This window comes from Ambystoma mexicanum, chromosome 5q (assembly GCF_040938575.1).
Source record: "Ambystoma mexicanum isolate Mex_15411 chromosome 5q, UKY_AmexF1_1, whole genome shotgun sequence".
Classification (NCBI taxonomy): Eukaryota; Metazoa; Chordata; class Amphibia; order Caudata; family Ambystomatidae; genus Ambystoma; species Ambystoma mexicanum.
In genome coordinates, this window is record NC_090933.1 from 785835464 (window position 1) to 785859906 (window position 24443).

Consider the following 24443-nt stretch of genomic DNA (forward strand, 5'->3'; position numbering starts at 1 on the left):
CAGTACGAGGCGCAATAGCATTGAAGGCATTGAGGCAGAGTGCAACGTTGCAAGATATACTGAAAGCAGCTGATTGGGCGAGTGATAACAAGTTCAGAACGTTTTTATTTTAGACCGATTAACACACTAGCAGAAGCTATAGTAAGAAGCTTTGAACAAGCATAATGCTCGCCACCGTCTTGACGTAGAATGAAGATTCCCCCTGCTAATAGCGCAGGGAGCTCTTGATTATATTAAAGACAAGCAGGCGAGCATTACTTTTCTGCCCTAGATACACGGGTGAGACTGAATCATAACGAATTGTAATGTGATATGTATCTGTATAATTAACACGGTTCCCTCTCAGAATAGGGTGTGGATCTGCCGCCCTAACATGTACTGTTGTTTCCATCTGTAGGAGATGATCAGAAGAACAGATGAGGGGGTTCGAGAAAAGAACGGGACACGTTGATCAAGATCGCAAGTTAGAATGCAAGGGATCGATTCAGCAGAGCTCTACAGTTCAGAGACTTTGGGGAACAAGTTGGCAGTTCAGTTATTATTAAGATCGCAGTTGGAAGCAGTCAAAGAAGAGGAGGTGTACAGGAAGAGGAAGGAATAGGTCACATGGCCAGGACACTGGGATACAGAGACCTAAGGCTGATCGGAAAAGAAGTTTTGAAAAAAATAAAATTATATATATACATACATATATATATATATATATATATATATATACACATTGTTTTTATGAAAGGATTAAAAGAATGTTATCAATTTGTTGAAACTGCTGGAGTAATAAAATAAGAAGATGAAGCATAATGCTCACTCATCTCCTTGTCTTTAATAGAATCAAGAGCTCCCTGCGCTATTAGCAGGGGGAATCTTCATTGGCCATGTGCTTTGTACGTAAAGCGTGAGCTGCAGTTCAGAGAAGCAAAAAACGTTTACGCTGAAAAAGGGATGTTTACCTATTATGTCTTTGACAAGTTGTTGAGTGGCAGCCATGCGAGGTTGAGGGGATTCCAGCTTCTCACATTCATGGTCTGATTGATGACGATGCCTGTGAAAAGTGCAATAGACAATGGTGAGCAGAAATTATTCTTCAATAATCGCCATTTTCATATGCAATGATCATTAACATTGATATGATATGATATGGCATTTGTAACACGCCTATACACAAGTGTTTCCAGATAACATGGTTTCAATGCATTTCTACAACATGTTTACATGCTCATTTTTGACACAATGGGCCTCCTTACCACCCTGGCGATAAGGGTTTAACGGCCGTAAAAGGTGTCAGCGCCGTTAAACCCTTAACGCCAGATTACGAGATCCCTTTGCGGGACCCGACCTTAACAATGGTTTTTCCAGCCGTTAAAGTAGGGACCCGCAAAGGGGCTTTGGTGCTAATAACGGTACCGCAATTTGTGGTACCGTTATTAGCGCCTTCCCCATTCCCATTGAGCCCTATGGAGCAAAAATGGGAATGTGGAAGGGCCATGGCAGCATGGGGAATTACCGCCCCACCAACCTCGGAATGGGGTGGTAATCCACCATTCCGCCATGGACCATGGTGCTAATAGCACCATGGTCCTCCCCCTGGGTCGTAATGAGGCCCAATATCATTACCATTAAAAACAGTTTGCTTCAGACAATTTAAAATGTATAATATTAATTAAGCTCTATCGGCCTCTTTCCGAGTTCAGCAATGTGGCCAAATTTGGGCAGTAATTCCAATGCACCACCATGTTTGATGGTAAGGGGATTACGGTTGGCTTTACTGCACTACCAAACTGCGAGTTCGGAGTTCAAGTGGAAGATTTACCGCCAGCACACAGGATATAAAAAGCAGCTGATTCATTGCAGCAGAATTACTTCTCATGGGAAATCCTAAAAAATCCCCATGGACTCAAAACATGATATGATATGGCATTTGTAACGCGCCTATACACAAGTGTTTCAAGGCGCGACCAGGTGGGGGGAGGGTGGACAAGGGGAGACAGACAACGATCCTACTAGGCCAGGTGTCATTCTGATCGCGCAAGTGCAAGGGTAGGGGGACTGGGAAAAGTGCAAGGGGAAGGGGAAGTGCAGTACATGGTTAGTAGAATACAAGATAAAAGTCAAATAATAGGGCCAGCTGGTGGCAAGTGCAAGGAAAGTGCAGTACATGGTTAGTAGAATACAAGATACATAAAAGGGCCAGCTGGTGGCAAGTGCAAGGTAAGTGCCGGGAGAAGGGGCTGTAGGATACAGAGACAGTCCCGTAGTGCAGGTAGGCAGTGCAGTGAAGAGTGGCTGGGCCAAGGACCGAGATCGGTGAGTGGCCCAGTTGCAGAGTCAGTGCAGGTTCAGTGATTTTAGCAGGGGAGAGCGGGAGAGAAAGCGGAGGCAAAGAGGAAGGTTTTGAGGTGCTTCCGGAACCGGAGATGGTTCTCCTCAAGTTTCAGGGAGGCAGGAAGGCTGTTCCAGAGGGAGGCAGCTGCTGCGGAGAGAGATCTACCCCCAGCTCGTTGCTTGGAGAAGCGGCTGACCCTGAGGTAGTTGGAGGTGGATGAGCAAAGAGCTCGAGAAGGAAGATATTTAGGAAGAGAGAGTTGAAGGTATTTTGGCCCAAGGCCCCAGAAGGCCTTGTGGACAATGCAGAGGGTTTTGAACTTAATCCTCGCAACCAGTGGGAGCCAGTGTAGCGATTTCAGTCCTGGAGAGATACGGTCCCTGGGCTTGAGGCCAAGGACAAGTCTCGCAGTCCTGTTCTGGATGAGTTGCAAAGGGCAGAGAGTAGAGGCAGGAAGATTTAGATAGAGGCTGTTACAGTAGTCCAGCTTCGAGAGAACCAGGGCTCTGGAGACAGTGAGCTTCTGGGCGAAGGAGAGGAAAGGAAGGATACCTCTGAGGAGGTGTAGCTGGTAGTGTGACTTCTTAGAGACGTCAGATATGTGAGGAGAGAAGGAGAGTTTGGAGTCAAAGATGACCCCAAGGTTTTTTGCCTTGCAGGTAGGAGCAGGAAGAGGGCCAAGGGAGGCCGGCCAGAGAGCTGCATGGAAGGAGGGAGTGGGTGTGCCGATAAGTAGAATCTCAGTCTTACTGGCATTAAGGCAGAGGTTGTTGGCGGCACACCATTCCTGGATAGCAGAAAGACAGTCAGAGATAAGGGAAGGGGAAGAGGAGGCCGAGGGTAGCCTGAAAATGAGCTAGGTATCATCCGCATAGCACTGAAAGTTGGGACAGAAAGCGGCGATGCGGTGAGCAAGAAGTGCCAGATACTGGTTGAACAGCCAGGGGGAGAGGTTAGATCCCTGGGGGACACCACAGGTAGAGAAAAAGATGTCAGAGAGGAAGGAACCCAGTTGGACCTGGGAGGGTCGATTGGAGAGGAAGGAGGTCAGCCATGCCAGAGATTGCCCAGTGATACCCAGGTTATCACGGAGACGGTTGAGCAGGATGGTGTGGTTGTCAAAGGCAGAAGAGAGGTCGAGCAAAATGAGAACACAAGGGGTGTTAGAGTCAAGGTTTGAGAGCAGGTCCTCACTGATGTTTAGGAGAGCAGTTTCCATGCTTCTGGCCAGACTGGTGGTCATGAAGACTACCAACAGATTCAGCATGGAGATTAAGCTGGGAGATGGCCAGTTTCTCCAGGAGCTTGCCCAGGAAGGGAGTGATAGAGATTGGGCGATAGTTAGCTGGGCAGGAGGGGTCGGAAGAGGGTTTCTTAAGAAGGGGGTGCACAAGGGAGTGCTTAAGGGGGATAGCAAGACTCCAGAGGCAAAGGAGTGATTGCAGAAGTCAGCCAGGGCAGGCGCCAGGGAGTCGATGTGGTCCTTGATAGTTTTGGAGGAACAGGGGTGGACCTGTTTTGACGAGACTTTCATAGATCGGGCTTATCTCGAAACCTCGTCAGCAGAAAAAAAGGGGAAAGGCAGAGAAGGAGGGAGGAGGGGTGGCTGCAGAAGGGCCAGAGGGAGAGCAGGGAATAGAGGAGGGGAGGTGATAGAAGGAGAGTGAGGACAGGATGTCCTGAGTTTTTGAAATGAAGTGAGAGGCCAGTGCCGTGCAGAGGGTCTGGGAGGGGACAGGAGAGGTGGAGACTGCAGCAGGGTTGGCCAGCTCCTTGCAGATTTTAAAGAGTTCGGCCGAATTCTTAGATGCCGCAGAGATGCAGACTTGGATAAGGGCTCTCTTCTTAGTGAGAACGGTGAGCCGGTATTGCCTTTGGAGCAGGCGGCAGGCCAGTTTGTCAGAGGATGAACATGAAGCACACCATTTCCTCTCTGCCACCCTGCACTTGCGTTTAAGGGTGACGAGATCCGAGTCATACCAGGAGTTACATTTGGCTTTGGGCTTCAGGCAGATTCTCATGACAGGGGCAAGGATATCAAGGGTATCAGATGTGGAGAGGGCTGTGTCAGGGTGGGAGTCAGCCAAAGAGGGAGGGGGGGGGGCGAGAAGGTGGTAGTGAAAGCCTCAACTGACACGCGCTTCATGGGTCGGATGACCGCGAAAGTGGGTGGCAGTGATGAGGGTGGCTTTGCCTGTGGGGTAGGGAAGGTGAGGTGGGAGGATAGGAGAAAGATCACTCCAGGAGAGAGGAGTGGAGAGAGGGACAGAGAAGGGAAGGTCAGAAGAGATCAGAGCATCCAGAGTGTGCCCTGCAGAATGGGTCGGCCTAGAGGGAGAATAGAGAGTGAGAGAGAGTCGCAGAGGTCGCGAACGAGTCCAGAGGGAGGACAGGAGGCTTCAAGGTGGATATTGAAGTCTCCAAGAAAGAGGAGTTGAGTGGTTGAGGACAGGAGTGAGGAGGAGAGGTCAGCCCACTCAGAGAGGAAGGAGGAAATTTGACCAGGTAGCCGATAGATAGTAGCCACGGTAAGGGAATGGCTAAGAGAGAGAGAGAGTTGGCAGACAAGGCATTCAAAGGAGGAGTAGGTCTGCGTAGGAGTGACAGTGGCAGGGAATAAACACTGATTTACTACAACTCGCCATCCATCTGTAATCTCACCAGACTGGATAGCGGCAACAATCTAGTTTGTTAGTAATTCCGCAGGAAAATCACACAAAGTTTTTTATTTTTTAAAGATTTGTATTATTTTATAACAACACTCCAAACATTACAAACAATTAGGACTTCCGTGTTTAAGTTTCACAACATTACATTACAGAATACACTCTTCTGTCCTCCCCTCTCCCACCCCTTTAACTCGAGCCCCTGTGTCCATGTCATCAGCCTGTTCATCTTCAGGCGTGTCTACTGCCCATATCTCTTCCGTGTCTTCATCACTATGGTCGGCCTGGGAGTGGCCAACCATTGAGGCCACCAATTGTCTCCATGCTATTAGGGGGGTCCCACCTCCTCCTCCCCACCCTGCTGATCGCTTCGTACCAGGCAGCCGTTTCTGCCTCTGCCCACTTCATGAGGTCAGCTCACCACATCTCTATTTTAGGTCTATGGCTGCTTTCCAGCACATTGCAATTCTCCGTTTGGCCAGGATGTAGGCCAGGTCCTTCATCTTACTAATGTGCCACAGGTTACATGGTCTGGGAAAGCCCCCAAGCATACATGCCCAAGCTGACTCCACCTCCAGCGTAATCCCTTTTCCTGCCAAACGTATCTTCAGTTCTGTCCAAAACCTTCCCACCTCCGGGCAAGCCCAAAACATGTGTAGCATCCCAACATCCTCCTCCCCGCACCTAGGGCATTTCTGTGTCAACGGGCCACCAAACCTGGCAATTTTACTGAGGGACAAATATGCTCTATGAGTGACATATAATTGAATCTGCTGGAGCCTCGCATTTCGGGACACCTTCTTGTGATACCTTTGAGCTCTATCCCGTTGCCCATCCGACATGGGTTCTCCCACCTCTTCTTCCCAATCTCGCCTCAGTTGGAGAAACTCCTTCCCCACTCTTGTCCCCAGTAGCTCATATATGCGGTATATTTCATGCCCACCCTCCGAGATGTCGTACATCGTCTCGATGGTAGCATCAGGTTGTTCCGCAAGCACTGCCGCAGGCCACCTTTCTCGCACTTGTTTAATGATTCTGGAATAGGTGATGTGTTGGCCCTTATGCACCCCGTTGTCTTCTATTAGCCTCTGAAAGTCCAATGCCTTCCCCTCCTGCCATATATCTCTAAGGGTAGCCAGGCCCATCGGTTCCCAGTATCTACGGACCCCTTTTATCATTTGGGAGTCCGCTCCGCATAGCGCCACTAGCGGCACCTGCATGGAGAACGGAGTTGAGTATCTCACAGTCTGCCATGCTCTATGCCACACCTCCCAGCCAAGCACCAGCAGCCTCGCCATTCCTAGTACCTTTGTTTTAGGTAACCACACTATCTGTAAGGAAGTAGGGAGCAGGATCCTTACATAACAGCCTAGTTTCAGCCGTTTCTTCTTCAGACAACCACCTGGCCACACATTGCAGATGTCCCGCCGAGTAATACAACTCAAAATTCGTCAGGTTTATACCACCCCCGTCACACGAGTTTTGTAATTTCCAGAGGGCTACCCTGTTCTTGGAGTTATGCCATATAAAAACCCTGCACAGGCTGTGAAGCCTGGCAAATAAGCGCGTGGGGATCACATACGGGATGTTTACAAAAAAGTGTAACAGTCTGGGCAGGACTACCATCTTAATCAGAGCCGCTCTCCCCATCATGGCCAGGGGTAGTCTAGACCAAAATACCATGCTGTTTTTAATGCCTTCAACTGCCTTTTCCGTGTTGTGTTTGTGTTCTTCTCCTATGGTGTGGTATATGTCAATGCCCAGGTATCGGAACGTCTCGGTTTGCCAGGGTATTGGCAATACCGGTAGGCTCCTCGGTAGGGCACGTCTGTATCTCCCCAGGGGGAACATGCTGGATTTCTTGGGGTTCACTGCTATGCCCGAGATGGTAGCGTATTGTTCCATCACCTCCAGGACATAGTGTAGGTTCTCCTCTGGGAAGCGGAGATATAAGAGTATATCATCAGCATAGAATGATATGAGATGCGAGCCTCCCGCAGTGTGGATCCCTATCCCCCCATATTGTTGTCTGAGGCATACTGCATTTGGCTCCAACGCTAGGATATATAGCATAGGCGACCAAGGGCAGCCCTGTCTAGTGCCCCTGCTGAGTTGCCATTTATCTGAGATCGTAGCGCCCGTTTTGACCCTTGCGATTGGGGAACTATATAACATTTTAACCCACCTTGGGTACCCTGGCCCCATTCCAAATTCAGAGTCGCTAGCAACCAAGGCCATTTCACTGAGTCGAAGGCCTTAACCACATCCAGCTAGACGATTGCCAATTCGCCAGGGTCCTTCTCTGTGTGGTCAATAATGTGGTGAAGTCTCCTATGATTATCAGTTATATTCCTACCAGGGACGTAGCCTGTTTGGTCGGGGTGTATCAGTCTGCCGATGACTCGCTTAAGCCTTTTTGCCAGCACTGCCGTGAGGATCTTGCTGTCCTGATTAAGCATCGATAGGGGTCTATATGACCAGCAGTCTGTGCTTGGCTTACCTGGTTCTAAGAGCGGGATGATCACTGCCTCCCGGGGACTCCGGCAGCCTACCGCACTCAAATGCCTCATTAAGCATGGCAAGCAGCGGGGGAAGCAGCTCTTGTTTGTATGTTTTGTAGAATTTGCTGGGCAGCCCGTCTGACCCCGGAGCTTTGCATGTGGGCAGGTGCTGGATCACCGTCTCTAGTTCTTCTGAGGTTATTGGGGCGTCCAGGTCTGCCCGTTCTAGATCATCTAGAGTGTGCAAGCCTATGTCTTCTAGTGTATCCTGGATCTCTTGGTCCCTTTCTACCCCTGCGTCCTCATAAAAATGTTTATAGTATCTAAGGAACTCTTCGTTTACTCCCTCTTGGGTGTCCCAGATCTGGCCTCCTTCCCCCTAATTTCCCTGATCACTGGTTGTGATGTTTCGTTTTTATATAACCAGGCCAGCAATCTGCCCGGCTTGTCTCCCCCCGCATGCTGCCTTTCGACATATTTCGTATAGCTCAACTTGCATAATCTATCCCAGTGCTCACTGCTGGTTTGTTGTAGCAGTCTCATGCTTGCCCCGTCCTCCCGAGAGTTGCCCCGCTTACGCATTATGTCTTCCAGCTCCCTCTCAGTTTCTTGCAACTCCCGTTCTATACTGCTATGGTGCTGCGTAGTGTGAGTACTGCCTGTCCGCCGGGTGCAGCTGCCTCCAGACGTCTACGAGTCCAAAATCTCTCAGCAGGGCCTGTAACGCCTTTGCGGCCGGGGTGGGTTTGTCTAGTTTACCATCTGACCTGTCCACTTTAGGATTTAATGTACAGTTAAAGTCCCCTCCCCATAGGATCGTGCCACCCAATAGGGGGCTAATTTTGCCGTATAGAGTCCTAAAATAGGCCGCTGTATCTTGGTTAGGGGCTTATAAGTTTATAATGCACAGTTCCTGGTTTTCCAGCATCCCCCGCACTACTATCCTTCTGCCCTCCGGGTCCCCCGTAGACTGAATCAGTTGAAATGGTACATGCGGTGCCACCCATATGATAACTCCCCTTGCGTAATATAAGTATGTGGCTCCCGTGATGCTCCCTTTCCACTTTCTCTTGACCACCTCCAGCTTCTCTCTAGTAAGGTGGGTTTCCTGTAGTAGTGCTATGTCAATCCTCATCCGTCTTAGGTACATCATTACTTTGTTATGCTTCAGATAGCTATTAAGGCCCCTCACATTCCAGGTGACCACTCTAAGGCTACCCAACGCCATTTATAATGTATCCCCGCTTCCTCTCCCGCCTAATATAACTCAAAATTTGGCTCGCTCCCTTCCCACTTCCAACAAACCCCCCTCCCCTTTCCCAACTTTAAACCACTGCACACAACCCCTTCCCTCCCCCCTCACCACCCAACCCCAACAAGTACCCAGCCCCAACAAGTGCCCAGCTCCATCCCTGGCTCTCAGGCTCCCCGCGTTTGGTCCTGCCTCGGAATGCCGAGGCCAGGAACCCGGCAGGGTGCCACCGGACTACCGGTGACCTAACTAAACTTCTCGTTGTGGGGGTATGAGGGCAGGCTCTGTAAGGCTCCTGCGCTATTATCAAGGTTTCTCTGTGCCAACGGATCATGCATACTTGTATAGCCCTAGCAACACCCGCCCCAAGGCTATGTCCTATACTATATTCAAGTCGCATTGTCTTGGGCTGTGACACCCTGGGTGCCACAGACATCCGTTATTTATCTATTCCTTCTCGTGTTTGGATACCCGATTCTTGGGGGCAGCTCTGCATATCCAGCACCCCATAGCGTCCTCCGAGGTTTCGAAAAACAAGGTTCTGTTCTTATGGAACACCTTCAGTTTTGCTGGGTAGATCAGCATATACTTGTGGCCTGCTTCACACAATCTTCTTTTCACAGTCCCAAAGTTCATGCGTCTGCGCTGCACCTGCAAGGTGTAATCCGGGTATGCGGTTATGTTTGCCGACCCCTTTTGCATTGTTCCGCCTTTCCGAAAGTGTTCAAGAATTGTTTCACGATCCCGGTAATTCAGGATCTTGGCGATCACCGGCCTAGGGGGGGTTCCGTGGCAGTGGTCTCCTCATCAGGGCCCTGTGCGCCCTTTCCACAGCAAACTCCTGGGTCAACACTCCCCCAGTTATCTCCTGCAGCAGCATAGATTCAATGTACTCTGCGGGGTTGGGTCCCTCAGCTCCTTCCGGCAATGCAACGATACGGATATTATTTCTTCGGACGCATACTTCTGCCTCCTCCGCCCTACTTTCCAGGTTCCCCACGCGTTGCACTAGGGCGTGAAGTTCCGATTTGTGGGTTGCGCAGTCCGCTGTGTTCGGGGACACCTCTTTTTCTAGGTTCCTCGTGTGTTCCGCCAGTGACCTGACATCTAGCTGGAGAAGATTCACCTCCTCCTGCACCGCCCCGACTTTGAGGTCTAGTGCCGCTTTCAATTCGGTCATGGCCAGTCCCAGTTTGGTCTCACAGGCCACTTTCAGATCAACAATTGCAGCAAGGATCTCCTGGTTCGTGCCCATAGTGGCTGTACCCCCACAGGGATTTTGTCTTTGCTCCTGGCTCCTTCTGCACCGGGCAATGCTCTGGCGTATTCGTCGAGCGTGGGTTGCTTACCCTTTGTTCTCAAAGGTTTATTGGTCATCGTATTGTGGCAGAGAAGTGCGGGCAAGCCCCACCACTTTTGGCCTCCGGCCTTAGTAAAGTTTTAGGATGCTATTAGTGTTAGGGCCCAGCCGGGCCGTGTCAGGGGCATCCTTAAGCTGCCTGTTTTGTTCCTGGAGTGGGCTGTGCACAGTGCCGCCCGCGACCTCACACCGCTCCTTCACGCTCCGTGGGACCTGTCGCCAACATCCCGACTTGGCAGGGTCTCATCCCATCCGCAAAGGTTCTCCTTTGCTGGCACACACGCCAGGTTCCACCTGTCCTGCCAGGACACGATGGGCTCGGTCTCCGCTGTGCCTTGCCTGCCACCTTTCCCTGCGACGCAGCGGTCAGTTTATATGGCCCTTTGTTCGCCGTCCGCCATTTTCTTCAGCCCCGAGACTCGGCCTCCCCAAATCTTCCAGCATCCGTTCCACGCCCGTCACGCCGCGGATCGGGCCCTCATTGCGCTCCATTCGTCCCCCCGATGTTCATGCATCCATAGGTGTGTGGCAGGCACATGTGGAAAAGGTGAAGCACGTTCATATCCAAGGATCAATGTCGGATCTGCGGGAGCCGTCCAAAAACACGTCCACTCACGCGGCCATGTAGCCACGCCCCCAAAATCACAAAGTTACTGCCATACCCACAATGCGGCCCAGCAGCTTGAAAAAACATCTTACCTTTTCATTATTCCTTGCGGCGGGTCTATTTATTAAGACTAAGTTAATTTCACCACTGTGTCTGTGATCAGGTCGCTGTTTATTACTGTGGTTATTGTAGTCCAAATTCAGATGAGTTGGAAAAGAAAATACTATTTGCATTATGTATTTGTTCATAGTGTTCTAAATAGCGGAGCTTGCCATCGCCAGGTCGCTCATATTCAATTAAAACTGATATTGAAAGCATTAATATAAAGGAATATAGAAGTGGTAGATTAGGAAAAGCTTTCTCACCACTACCATACATTTTGCGTACATTGCTCCACCAACAATGGATGGGAAATGTTCCCCTTAAGGCTAGTAGCAAGAAAATAGACCACCACTCTGTGTAGAGACAGCTTAAGTGCTTGCAGATCCCGTCTATTCACCATGGCCCTGACCAGTATGTGCCACGAGGAGTTACACAACCTCAGCCTCTTACGATTGTATTCCCTAAGCTGCATCTGTGGATGGCAAAGGAGTTTGCAGAGAACATGAACCAAGTGCGTTGAGGTCAAAGTTGAATTGAAGGCTGAAGAGGATATGTTGCGCAAAGGGGACAGAAATATGCCATCATTTGAAGTCAGTAAAAACTGCTCATGAAAGTCATTTTGGAGTGGTTTGAACTGATTATTCATGGCTAGGCATTAATCTAGTGGGGTAAAAAATTGTTAAATATTGTGCAGCGAGTAGGAACAGTGACAAGGTCCTCGAAGTGAACACCCATTAAAAGCCACTGGGATTTCTCAAATGGCCATGAATATGTGTAGCTTCAGATATCCAATTTTGGCAATAGAAGATCAAGGTATGTGGTAATCATAGTGTCTCACTTCTCTGAATGTTATACAGAGAATGTATAATGATTATACTGAGCTGGTTGTCAGATCAAATGAAGTTTTCTTTTCAATGTAGGCCAGTCTAGCCACTTAAAAATATTGCCCATGTTGGCTCTGAGCTGTTGACTCGTTTTCCTTCTGGCAGCACCAGATTCAAATGTAGGGCGCCGGGGCAGGCAAGGAAATAAAGACAAATAAGTCCAAGCTAAAAGCTGACATGTCAGGAAGCATCACATACCCATTTGCCACTTCGAACGGTTGCCTGCAAACACTAAGATTTACTTGTCTCAATGGCACTGCTGTGTAGATGTGCCCTAGAGTCACCTGACTGCAGTAGTGACATATTCTCTGAAAGGTGTGTACCCGTGCACAACTAACCACACACACACATTGCCAAAGGTGTCATTTCTTTTGACTAGCTAGGCAGTAGTGATAATATCGTCATCAAAGGAAACGCCATTGGCTTATTCACACATTTTTTCTTTTCTGTATCACCATATTATTTGGGCTTATAACATATTGAATATAGAGTAATGCTTCCCATCTAGCATTAATGTTGTGTACTATCATCTCAGATGAAGAATGTTGAAGTGCAGAACGTGTGCGCTGAAAGGAGAGCAGTGCTCCAATCAAAGCATCAGAGCACTGGTGTGAGGCACCAATGAGGAACAGAACGGACAGCAGAACTTTGAACGTTTCTTAGTAAAAGTCCTCTATCATTTTAATACTGGCCATACTTATGATTTCTTTAGAAATCCTACCTTTTTTTAAGGGTCACAGCAATTCATTTTTAGAAATAAAATGAGGGTCGGTTTTGAACCATGAGGCAAAGCGCTGTGGAAAAGGGAATTTGGCGCTAGAAAAGAGAAAGGTGGGCAGGAGTTGTGAAAAAGTACTGATTGGAAGGGGGAGACTAAAACGGGGCAAAGTAGCCATCTAAAGAATAGAGGGGTACAGGGAAGAGGAAGTTGGTGAGCAACTGTAGCAGCGAGCAGTGTTGGCAGGACCCTATAAGAGAAGGCAGGGTGAAACAGTGGAGAGCTGAACCGATAACTTGCCGAGGGGATAAGAAGGAGCAATTTAAGCATTGCTCCCAGCCTGTCAGTTGTAAGGAACTCACACAGACATTGATAACCTGGCCCACCTTGAACCTCAAATTGAAACGACTTACACTGGATGAATAATGTATAGGACCACAGCAGGAAACCAGCTGTCTGTCTAAAGAGGGTTAATGCGGCTAGAGCCGTCAGAAAGAGTCGTCACTGGAGCACTACATCGTAGGGAAATCGGAAAGGTCTAGTGTAATAAAGAGGGAATTGGGATACTGTGTATGAGGGGACGGTTGGAAAGCAGCATTGAGAGTAAGGGACATGATGGTCTGCACTGCTTGAGACCAGAGGGGGATAGCAAGGCACTTCAACTAGTTGACACTACAGCTGTTTTCTATGGCATGCTCTGGGGATGACATAAACTTAGGGACCAGAGCTGGAAAGAAGTCGGAAATGGAGAGAGAACTGTTGACTCGAAGCGTCATAAAAGACATGAAAATATATCTAACCAAACCTCAAGCATGAGAAGCTTTAAAAACACAGGTGGGAGCCCCAACATCACGGGCATCTAGGGGTAGAGCAACTATACATTAAACGGAAGTGGTGCCCAGTGGATTCGAAGGAAAACTAGGGTAAAAAGACAAGAGCTGCGATCCTAATCAAATGTTATTTAATTTTCATTCTTATTTAAAATAAAGCAATACAAAATTGTTTCATTAAAATATTGTTGCTATTTTTTCTTTCATTCATTCATACTCTATTCATACCAACCACTTCCACCATTCTAAAACAATTCATCAACAGGAATCAAAATTAGACTTAGCCTATAAAGTCTCTTTTCAAATTAATTTAGTTTCAAATATTCTTGCTAATAAAGATGTATCCACTAATACTATTCGTCCACATTGTACATTTTATGAACTATAGGTGTCCTGCATTTTTTTATCCATTTCACATGGGACTTCCAACATGTAATAGTTTCGGTTTAGGACGATGTTCCCGAATCAAAAGGTTTGCATGAACCTTTTGTTCTAAAAATTTCGAACCTTTGGTGGTAGCATTATAAAAAAAACAGGGGATGCGGGGGTGTCCCCCGCATCACCCCGCTCACCCCTGCAGCATTCCGTTAAAAAAAAATAAAAACAAAATAAAAGAAACGGGGGCTGCGGGGGTGTCCCCTGCATTGCCCCGCTCACTATACTTTATGGTATAGTGAGCGGGGGCTGCGGGGGACACCCCCGCAGCCTTCCGTTTAAAATCACGGAAGTGAAAGGGAACCAGCGTGAGGATGCAGTTAAGTGGGGTTTGTTTATGTTGGGGGTGTGGTGTGGGTGGGGGAGTGATATGGGTGTGGTGTGTGTGTGGGTGTGAGTTTGTATGTGTGTTTGCCTGAGAAATGTGGAAACCTTTGGTAGTTTGCACCTTTCTCATGCGAACAATTTGCCCGCGGTAATTTCAGCCGCAGGCAAATCACTCGGATTCATAGCTTCTTCCAGATAATTGTCTACGTCTTCTCCAGGATATGTGAACATTTCTAGTATTCAAATCTAAAAAACAAACAAAATATTCTGTTAAAAAACTTTTGCAGCTCATGTCTCTTCAACCCATCTTTCCTCTTTCAATCACATTTTTTTTTTATTTCTTTAATTGGGGGAGCAAGCTTTCATCTTGCTACTCAAACCCAACTTTATTATTTCTTTAGAGTGGGGAGCAACTTCTTTCTTGTTTATTGGCTCAAACCTCGTTGCTTGGTGGATAACAGTAGAAAAATAGATCAAATCGCCACTTAGCAAAAATTCAGAGAGTCTACAGGATCATCCCCAACTTGGTTTTTAGTTAATCATGTATGCATAAAAACCGAAACACAGAAGACCTTCATTGTCTTCCAAACATTTCAAAAACCATTCAAAAAAGTGCACCCATCACTGAGAGGCTAGTCCAACTATAGTTACCAAATATTTTACCTTAATATTTCCAAAAGGTTCAATCTGTTTCTTACTATTTTTCTATTTACTAACCGATCATGCCGTGTTGTTTTTATCAGGACCAAGAGTAAATATACCTATCAAATAGTCACTTGTTTTTTGTCCTATTGATTATTCATCGCTGGCACAAAAGCTACCATACCTAGTAGTCAATATTATTTACCTTATACATTCAGACAAAACTTTCAGAAAAGGTTTCCTTATAGTGGAACTTTTTGTTAAGTCTCTTTTCTTTTCTGGCAGGGTGTACTTTTAAATCTAACCCGGCTGCAGAAACAGAAGAAAAAAAAGAAAAAAGGGCAAAAATGTTCACAATCTCAATGGCTTCAGAAAATGGAATACAAATCACTAGTGCCATCCCTATTTACCTTCATGCGTTTTCAAATCGCCAGGTTTGATGTCTTGTATTTATATTTATTCAGAACTATTTTCTGCCGGCCTCCCGGGTTTGCGCGTGCGTCTCGGCCTGTCTCTATAAGAATAACAATACCACCACTTCAAGGTATCCATTCTTTATATTGAAGTTGTTACTGCTACTGCCCAGTGCCATGTAGCCCTTCCCGAGTTACCTTATCAGTGAGTGCGTGTCTCTATTCCTTTCTCCGCAGTTACTTCCTTCGCTTACACGAGTGCCGGATATGCAGCCTGCGTTCATATTCTTTAGTACAAAGTCTAAAATTAGAAGGTATTTTTCAACCGCCAGTATGTTGGAAATTACATCTACAGAGACAGTTCTTTAGAACAATACAATCGTATATAAGTGAATGTACTAGATCTATTTATTCCTAGCCACTTAAATTCCCAGTTACGAAGCTCAAATGGCAAACAGTATTGTTAAAATGTATCCAAAAGATTTTTGAAAACCAACCATTTTTTTTGATTTTCACAAGGCGGGACTAATGTCTCAATCTGTACCAATCTTGCCATTGTTGAATGTAAAACTCATACAAGAATGGTTACAAAAAGGAGATGGTTCTGCCTGTTGTGATATAGCTAGAAGGCTGTGCAGAGCGATATTTCTCTATATGTTTTTATCATAGATGTATCGAAAAAAGGAATCTCGAAGCCTTATTATCTTGCCATTCTTTTAGGAGCAAATCACCTTGAAAATGGTTACATAATGGAGATGTTTCTGCCTATTCTGATATAGCTTAAGGGCCATACATCTTAGATACAGGACTGTGTTTCTAATTTATGCATGTATCACCAATGTATCGAAAAAGGATCCTAGTATCTAATGCATTGATTCCACTCTTCTTGGAGATTGAGGCCTTTCAAATAGCTCTGAGTTTGGTACAGCCACCACTGTTCCTTTTGAGATAATCTACTAGCTGTGTTAGCTGCATCTGTGCCCGTCACTTTTTCCAATACCCACCGTTTTAGACTTTCGCAACTGTGACTGTATCCTACAAAATGTGCAGCTAAAGGCACATTAATTTGTTTGTTCCTGATTTTAGATTTATGTTCAGTTATTCTTAATTTAACTGCTCGGGAAGTCTTCCCAATATATGCTTTCTTGCCAGGGCATATTATTACATGGATGACGTTGGCACTTAAACATGTTGTATGATTCCTTAGTGTCCAACTCCTCTCATTTATGACAATATTGTTAACAGCTATAGTTGATGCACAATTGCAGCAACTACCGCATGGGTAGTGTCCTAAAATAGGTGCCATCCCCCACGTTGAGGTGATTTTAGTCTGTTTTTCATGTGCTGTATTTCTATCAGCTTTGCAGATCCAATCCTTGATGTTCTTGCCCTTTTTAAACGCATACATGGGTTTGGGCAAAGCTGGAATGTTTAGTTGAAGTAGATGCCAATGCTTGGCTATAATTTTCTTAATTTTGCTGTGCTGCGTATTATATGTTAAAGCATAGACTAGTTGGTCATTCATCCTTTTTCTCCTGCTGCTATATAGCCTTACTCAATGTGCCCGATTGCTAATCGATTCCTCTCTGGTGATGCCCTGATCACCTCTGCCTCCTACATAGCAGCAGCAGAAAAAGAATGAATGACCAACATGTACTTTAACATATAATACGCAGCACAGCAAAATTAAGAAAATTATAGATGGCACTAGTGATTTGTATTCCATTTTCTGAAGCCATCGAGATTGTGAACATTTGTGCCCTTTTTTCTTTTTTTTTTTCTTCTGTTTCTGCAGCCGTGTTAGATTTAAAAGTACACCCTGCCAGAAAAGAAAAGAGACTTAACAAAAAGTTCTACTATAAGGAAACCTTTTCAGAAAGTTTTGTGTGAATGTATAAGGTAAGTATTCTTGACTACTAGGAATGGTAGCTTTGGGGCCAGCAATGAATAATCAATAGGACAAAAAACAAGTGACTATTTGATAAGTATATTTACTCCTGGGCCTGATAAAAACAACACGGCATGATCAGTTAGTAAATAGAAAAATAGTAAGAAACAGATTGAACCTTTTTGTAATATTAAGGTGAAATATTTGGTAACTATAGTTGGACTAGCCTCTCAGTGATGGAGGCCAGCCATGGGTGCCCTTTTTGAATGGTTTTGGAAATGTTTGGAAGACAATGAAGGTCTTCTGTGTTTCGGTTTTTGTGCATAAATGATTAACTAAAAACCAAGTTAGGGATAATCCTGTAGACTCTCTGAATATTTGCTAAGTGGAGATTTGATCTATTGTTCTACTGTTTCCACTAAGCAACAAGGTTTGAGCAAATAAACAAGAAAGAAGTTGCTCCCCACTCTAAAGAAATAATAAAGTTGGGTTTCAGTAGCAAGATGAAAGCTTGCTCTCCCAATTAAAGACATTTTAAAAAAAATTAGATTGAAAGAGAAAACATGGGCTGAAGAGACATGAGTTGCGGAAAGGTTTTTAACAGAATGTTTTGTTTGTTTTTAGATTTGAATACTAGAAATGTTTACATATCCTGAAGACAACGTAGACAATTATCTGGAAGAAGCTTACTAGATATTGGTGAGTCGAAACTATTACATGTTGGAAGTCCCATATGAAATGGAGAAAAAATGCGGGACACTTATAGTTGATAAAATGTACAATGTGGACGAATAGTATTAGCGGATACATCTTTATTAGCAAGAATATTTGAAACTAAATACATTTAAAAAGAGGTTTTATAGGCTAACTAATTTTGATTCCTGTTGATGAATTGTTTTAGAATGATGGAAGTGGTTGGTATGAATAGAGTATGAATGAATGGATGAAAGAAGAAATCTTAATGAAACCATTTTTGTATTGCTTTATATTAAATAAGAATGAAAATAAAATAACATTTAATTAGGATCGCAGCTCTTGTCTTTTTTCCCTAGTTTTCCTTTGAATCCATTGGGCACCACTTCCGTTTAATGTCATCTGAAGCTTTGACAGCCATGGATATAAGCCTTGCAGGCAGAACTCTGTTCTTTCCCCTCAAGCTTTCTTGCCACCAACTTCTTCCCTTACCCCACTGACCCACAGCTAATGGAGTTGCAGTGTTTTGGTATTTTCCCCCCAGGTAACCAGGCAACTCGCAAAAAGTATTTTTGTTCTTCACTCCAGCGGCCCTCTTGGGATCTGTCCCGGGGTGCGGGCATATTGTGATGCATGCCTTGGCACCAACATCCAAGGTCTAGCACAAGACCAGTTAGCAGCTCCAGTGAGCTGTACCCACAGCTTGCAGGCTGTAGAAATACTTCACCGACCCATTCATGGTGCAACTCCGAAAGCCTCAGACCCTTTCCAGCCCTCTATTGCACTGCTTGCTTCAAATGAACATATATTGTATGCCCACATTAACATATACCCTACACAACAAGCCCCAACTAAAACATTACTTTGGATTCCACTTCACCCCCATCTTATGTGTATTCCCGTTTAATATTAATGGCCTAGGGTTTTGTGTCTTGCCACCTACATCCCAACTACACAAGCATGTCACTTTTAAAGCTCATTCATCCTCTTGTGTACTCCCAGGCTTCCAACATGTCCGCTGCTCACAGTCACAATGCATTCTCCCTATGTATTTTTTCACAGCTCCCACCAGATGGCCAGGCGTTGCCTTCATTGCCTTTTCTGTCAACCGGCTGTGTGCCTGGCACCAAAATAAAATGCACCTAGGGTATATTTTCTAGCCAAAATGCAGATCCATTGTGGATTTTAATGTGGCACCACTCAATGTTCTGTGAGGTGGAAACCTTACACATCAAGAATACATGAGAGTGGACAGAGACCCTCACTATCTTTAAAGAGGGGATTCAGAACCCCAAAAGGGTCTTACTCAATGGAATTGTTACTGTACCTGCACATCTGCATCTCAGACCCAAAATCAAAATCCCAAGTAGCCACCTGTTTATTCAGCATTCAGGAAAGCAAAAACACAAGACAAATGATACGTTTTTCAGAGCTGCCTATTGCATATCCATGATGGCATCTCATTCAATGGGTGAAAAACAAACATTTGTTCTGTTGAACTGCAGATTTAAACTAACCCTATTTGACAGCAAGCTGTATGACAGTCTACGAATCACTAAAAGCAGGATGATATATTGCAAGTTCTTGTGGTATGTTCCTCTAAGCAATCTTACAATCTTCTCTGTCCACTGTTCACCAGTCCCCTGCTTTTTAAAAAAAAAATATGTTTATTTTAAACCAAGGCAGAGTGACAACAATACAGCGTGAGCAAAACATGTAAGGCATTTTCAACAATCCCCTCGAGCTCTGCACCCGCTCCCGCCCGTTCTTAGTCCGGGGACTCTTCCCATTGGGTCACCTATTCTGTGGCTCCTCCTGCTATGCTCCCCCCTCAGGGAACTTCCTGGTCCCTCAGGGCCACCGGGTATTGATGGGCTTATAAGTCAGTGCGGGAAATTTCTGGTCATACCCCAGCACTGGGGCCCAAATGTTCTGAAAGGGGTGGAGGACTCCAGCCGTTGCCGCTGTTACCTTCTCCGCGATCAATATGTCCCATAGCTTCCGCCACCATTGGGATATGAAGGGCCCGTCAGGGGTTTTCCAGAAGCGGGCGAGCACTATTTTCCCCGCTAGGAGGCATTGAGTCAACAGTTTCGCTCTGTTTCCGGAGCGCAGATAGATCCCGAGGACCGGGACTCCTAGCAGGATGGGCTCAGGCTCCAGCAGGAGAGCTGTCTGGGTAATCTGCTCAATGGTCGCTAAGTATAGTTTCCACAATTGTTGGATCTTTGGGCATGTCCACCACATATGGAAAAAGGAGCCTGGTTGGCCGCACCCTCTCCAGCAAGCATAGTCAACCAGGGGGTTCATATGGTGGAGCCTGAGGGGAGGGTAGTACCACCGCAGCATGATCTTGTATGCGCATTCCCTGTTGGTGACACAGGTGGATGACGTATGTGCTCGGGTCCAGATATCCACCCAGGTCTTGTCTTCAACCGGGTGTCCCAGGTCAGCCTTCCACTGGGCCATACATCGGGTTTTTGAGGCCAAGAAGTCCCCCAGGAATCGTCTGTATAAGGTAGAAATCCTACCTCGGGTTAGGAGATCCTCGAGTGTTAGTTCGAGAGGGGTGAGGGGGCGTGTGGCCGCCCGGAGGGTTTGGGGATGGGAGCACCAGTGACGTAGCTGAATGTATGTAAATCTGTGTCTTTCCTGAAGTCGGAACATTTCCTTACATTGTTCAAATGTGCGAGGTAGATTTCCCGCATACAGCTGTTCCAAGGTTTCGAGGCCTCCCTTTATTCAGTTCTGGAAGTTACGGGTGTTCGCCCCAGGTGAGAAGGTCGGGTTGTGGAAGATTGGTGATAGAGGACTCAGTCCTCTCGGCATTCCCTTTTGTTTTAGTGCCCAGTCCCAGGAATTCAGAGTATGTTGAGTCACCAGCAGGAGTCCTTTCCATCGTTTTCTGATGGGAGGTGGAATATGTGGAAGAAACCGCAGGGGGAGCGGGAGCCGCGACTGCTCTAATTCCATCCACCGGGGGCGGTCCGTGGTTATCTACCACGCACAAATGTGTGCCAATTGTGCTGCGACCCTGTAGGATTCTAGGTCAGGGACCCCCTGTCCGCCCAGTCTTGCGCAGCCCAGCAATATTTTTTGGGGGATCCTGGCTTTTTTGCCCCTCCAGATAAACCTAAGCATTTTCCTCTGCAAGTCAGTCGCGAAGAGCTGGTGCTGGGATTGCCACTGGGAGGGAAGAGCAGGCGTAGAGAATCTCGGGAGTAAATTCATTTTGCAGGCTGTTATGCGTCCCATCAGTGAGAATTCTTGGGTCGTCCAGCGCTTCAGACCCCCTTCTAGTTCCTTAAAAAGAAGAGGAAAGTTGGCCTGGTACGTGTCTTTCGGGTTCGCAGGAATGTAAACTCCCAGGTAAGGGATGGCCCTTCTCTTCCACGCAATTGGACACATCAGGTCCAGCGCCTCCTAGTCTTCCAGGGAGAGGCCGACGCCCAAGGCCACCGACTTGGTAAAGTTAACAGAGAAGCCGGTAACCTCCCCATAGCTGGTTATTTCAGTCAAGGCATGCTTTAATGAGGAGCAGGGCTTCGAGATCGTGAGCAGCACATCATCTGCGTATAAGGCAATTTTGTGCTGGGATGGACCAACCTGGGGGCCCTTGATATGGTTATTCAGCCTGATCCTCTGGGCGAAGGGTTCCATAATAAGTGCAAAAAGCAATGGCGATAGCAGGCAGCCCTGTCTGGTTCCGCAAGTCAGGGGGTTCGGGGCAGAAAGGGAGCCGTTGATCCTCAGGAAGGTCTTTGGCGATTTATAGTTGGCCAATACCATAGTCTGGAACATCGGGCCAAACCCAAAGGCCTCCAGGGTGAGGCTCATAAACGACCAGTCCACCCTGTCAAATGCCTTGATGGCATCTAAGGCCATTAATACCAGCCCTTGGGAGCTTCGGGAGGCGAGGTCTACCACGTTCAGGGCTCTGCGGACATTGTCTCCTGCTGCTCTGTTCAAGATAAAGCCTGCCTGATCGGGGTGAATTATATCAGGTACTATACGTGATAGGCGATTAGCGAGGATTTTGGAGTATAGGATAGCATCTATATTCAGCAGGGCTATTGGCCTATCGGAGGCTGGGTCCCTTGGGTCCTTCCCTGTCTTGGGTAGGAGAACGGTGGTGGATTCCTGCATTGAGGGGATCACCAACCCCGTTTCCCTAAAAGAGTTGAAGTGTGCCACCAAAGGGAGGACCAGCTGGGGTTTGAATGTTTCATAGAACCTGGAGGAGAATTCGGCTGGTATTTAAGGGATTTCATAGCTTCCTCAACCTCCTCACCTGTGACCGGCGCCTCCAGGCTCTCTCTGGACGAATCGAGCAGTCGGGGCAGGGCCGCTCCCCGCAGGTATTCCTTCTGTTTAGACTGGTCCCGCGGTGGTGCTGTCATTACCTGGGCTAGGTGGTCGGATGCTAGCTGTTGTTTTTTCTGTTCCGCATATTGTACCACTCCATGTGGATCACGCAGGCCGTTGATGGTGTTGGCACGTTTTGTTTTGCGCAGTTTAGCTACAAGCAGCTTGTTTGCCTTATTGTTCTTCGCATAATAGAATTGTTTGGCCTTGGCCATTAGTTGCGCGGTGTGTTCGGCGTAGTGAGGATAGCTCGCTGTGTCCTGGGGGACCAGCCTTTTTCCTTGCGAGTGTCCTGCGCTGCTTTAAGTTCCTCCTCAAGGGCCAGCCGGGCCTGTCGTCTGTTACGATGGAAGGCCACTCCTTGTGCGATCAGGACTCCCCTAATCACTGCCTTCAGGGCGTCCCAGTTGTTTGCCAGGGAGGTGTCTATGACTGGGTTTTCTCTGAAGAAGTTCTTGATTGCTGTTGCGGTCTTGTCTCTTACTGACATGTCATTAAGGATTGGATCGTAAAGAGTCCATCTACGTGGAGAGTTGGGCTTGGGTTCGTGTGCCCGGATCTCCATGATTACTGGGCCGTGATCAGATAGGATCCTCGGGCCGATAGATTCTTCATTGGCGTAGGCAAGTGTCTGGGGGGGTGTCAGGAGGAGATCAATCCTTGAGAAGGTTCAGTGAACGTAGGAATAGAAAGAGTAGTCTTTTTCGGAGGGGTGAAGCACCCGCCATGAGTCCACTACCTCCAGGCACCTAAATAAGCATAGGAGGCTGAGCACCTGAGTAAAATCTCCAGGGGTGGGGAGGTGAGATTTGTCTTTTGTGGGATCTTGTACTCCATTGAAATCAAATCCGATTATAGCCTGGCCTTCTATGAAGCGTGAGAGGGAGGAGCCCAGCGAGTCGTAAAAAGTTGTTTGCCCAGAATTGGGGGCATATACTGAAATAAAGGTGCACAGGTCTCCCAGCAAGAGGCATTTGATTGCTATAAATCGGCCTTCGAGGCACATTTTAGAATCCAGGACCTGGGGGTTTAGGTCTTTCTTGAAGAGGATCGCAGTACCTCCCTTCTTGGAGCCTCCTGAGGCAAAGAACTGGAGTGGGTATAGTCGGGAGCGGAGTCGCCCGAAGTCTGCCGGTAGTAGGTGAGTCTCCTGAAGCAGGGCCACCGCTGCATCTTCATCCTGAAGTTTTTGTAGGATCCACTTTGTTTGATGGGGGGAGTTCAGCCCATTGACGTTGAGGGAGAGAAATTTTAGGTTTTGATGCTCCTGGGCTGGGTCCCTCCCGGGTTTAGATTCTGGGGGGGCGAGGTCGGAAGGGAGAGGGCTAACCACCATCTCGAGTGAGAGCTAAAACTGTGTCATCATGCTCTTGGGGTTTTAACATGAGCCCCCAACGGGAGGCTGCAACTTTAACTGAGGGGGGGGCTGACATTGTAGGTTCGGCCAATCTCCTAGCCAACCGGGTCAATCAAGTTAGTAAAAATTATATGTTATTCCAAGGACTCAAAGGTGGAAAGTACCTTGGAAATGGGCATGGACCGTGGGTGTGGCCCACTGCAATGGTTGTAGACGTTCTTAAACTGGGTCGGAATTAGTGATTTCCTTTAATGTAGAGCTGGACGGATGGCGAAAGCGTGAAGCGGAGATCTGTCGGGTGTGGTACCGCCCCCGATCACCTCCTCCTATTGTTCCGCAACACCTTCGACCATGAGGACCACCTGGGACTCGGCGAGGGAGCAACTTCTGAGTCATTGGTGACCTCTGGGCTTGGTGAAGCGGCCTCTTTGGGTGAGGATGGGTGCATGATTTTGTTAGCATCTTCGAGGTGGCTGATTCTCCGTATAGTGCCATTGTATGAGAACTGTAGGGCAGTTGGAAATAGCCATCTATATCGAACCTGGTGCTCTTGGAGGAAGAGAGTCAGAGGCCGGAGTGATTTCCTCTTTTGGAGAGTAAGGAGTGAGAGGTCTTGGTAGATCTAGAGAGGTGAGCCCTGGAAGGATTGTTCATCTTGTGAACGACTGATTGCTCGAGATGGCCTCCTTTGTGCTAAAGAAATGGACCCTGGTGATGACATCTGGGGGGAGTTCCGAGTCCACTCCCCGACGTGGGCGCTCCCTGTGGGTGCGATCTAGCAGAAGTTGGGTTTTGTCCAGTTGTGGAAGCAGAGATTGGAAAAAGTCCCCTACATATTCTGCCAGGTTTTTGTCAAGAACGGAAGACGGAATCCCTCGGATCCGGAGGTTATTGTGGCGGGCCCTATTTTCGGATCTTCCTGTTTAAATTTAAGGATTTCACATTTGTCTTGTAAGGTACTGATTGAGGTTGGATTTCCCCCAGTGTGGTTGCATGGTCCTGAGAGCAGTCATCAATCTCCCCAGTCTCTGCTCCATCTCGGTCACCCTTTGATCGGTATGTTCTAGCTTAGTGGTGAGT

At 47.1% G+C, this 24443-nt stretch overlaps 1 protein-coding gene across 1 annotated transcript in view; it reads right to left on the minus strand.

Annotated features, from left to right (window-relative positions):
- The window catches only part of ZFAND1 (zinc finger AN1-type containing 1), a 398662-nt gene that overhangs the window by 159661 nt on the left and 214558 nt on the right, over window positions 1-24443 (minus strand). Inside the window, exon 5 of the mRNA XM_069621276.1 lies at window positions 951-1042. Coding sequence (XP_069477377.1) covers window positions 951-1042 — 92 coding nt within the window. The remainder of the gene's footprint in view (window positions 1-950; window positions 1043-24443) is intronic.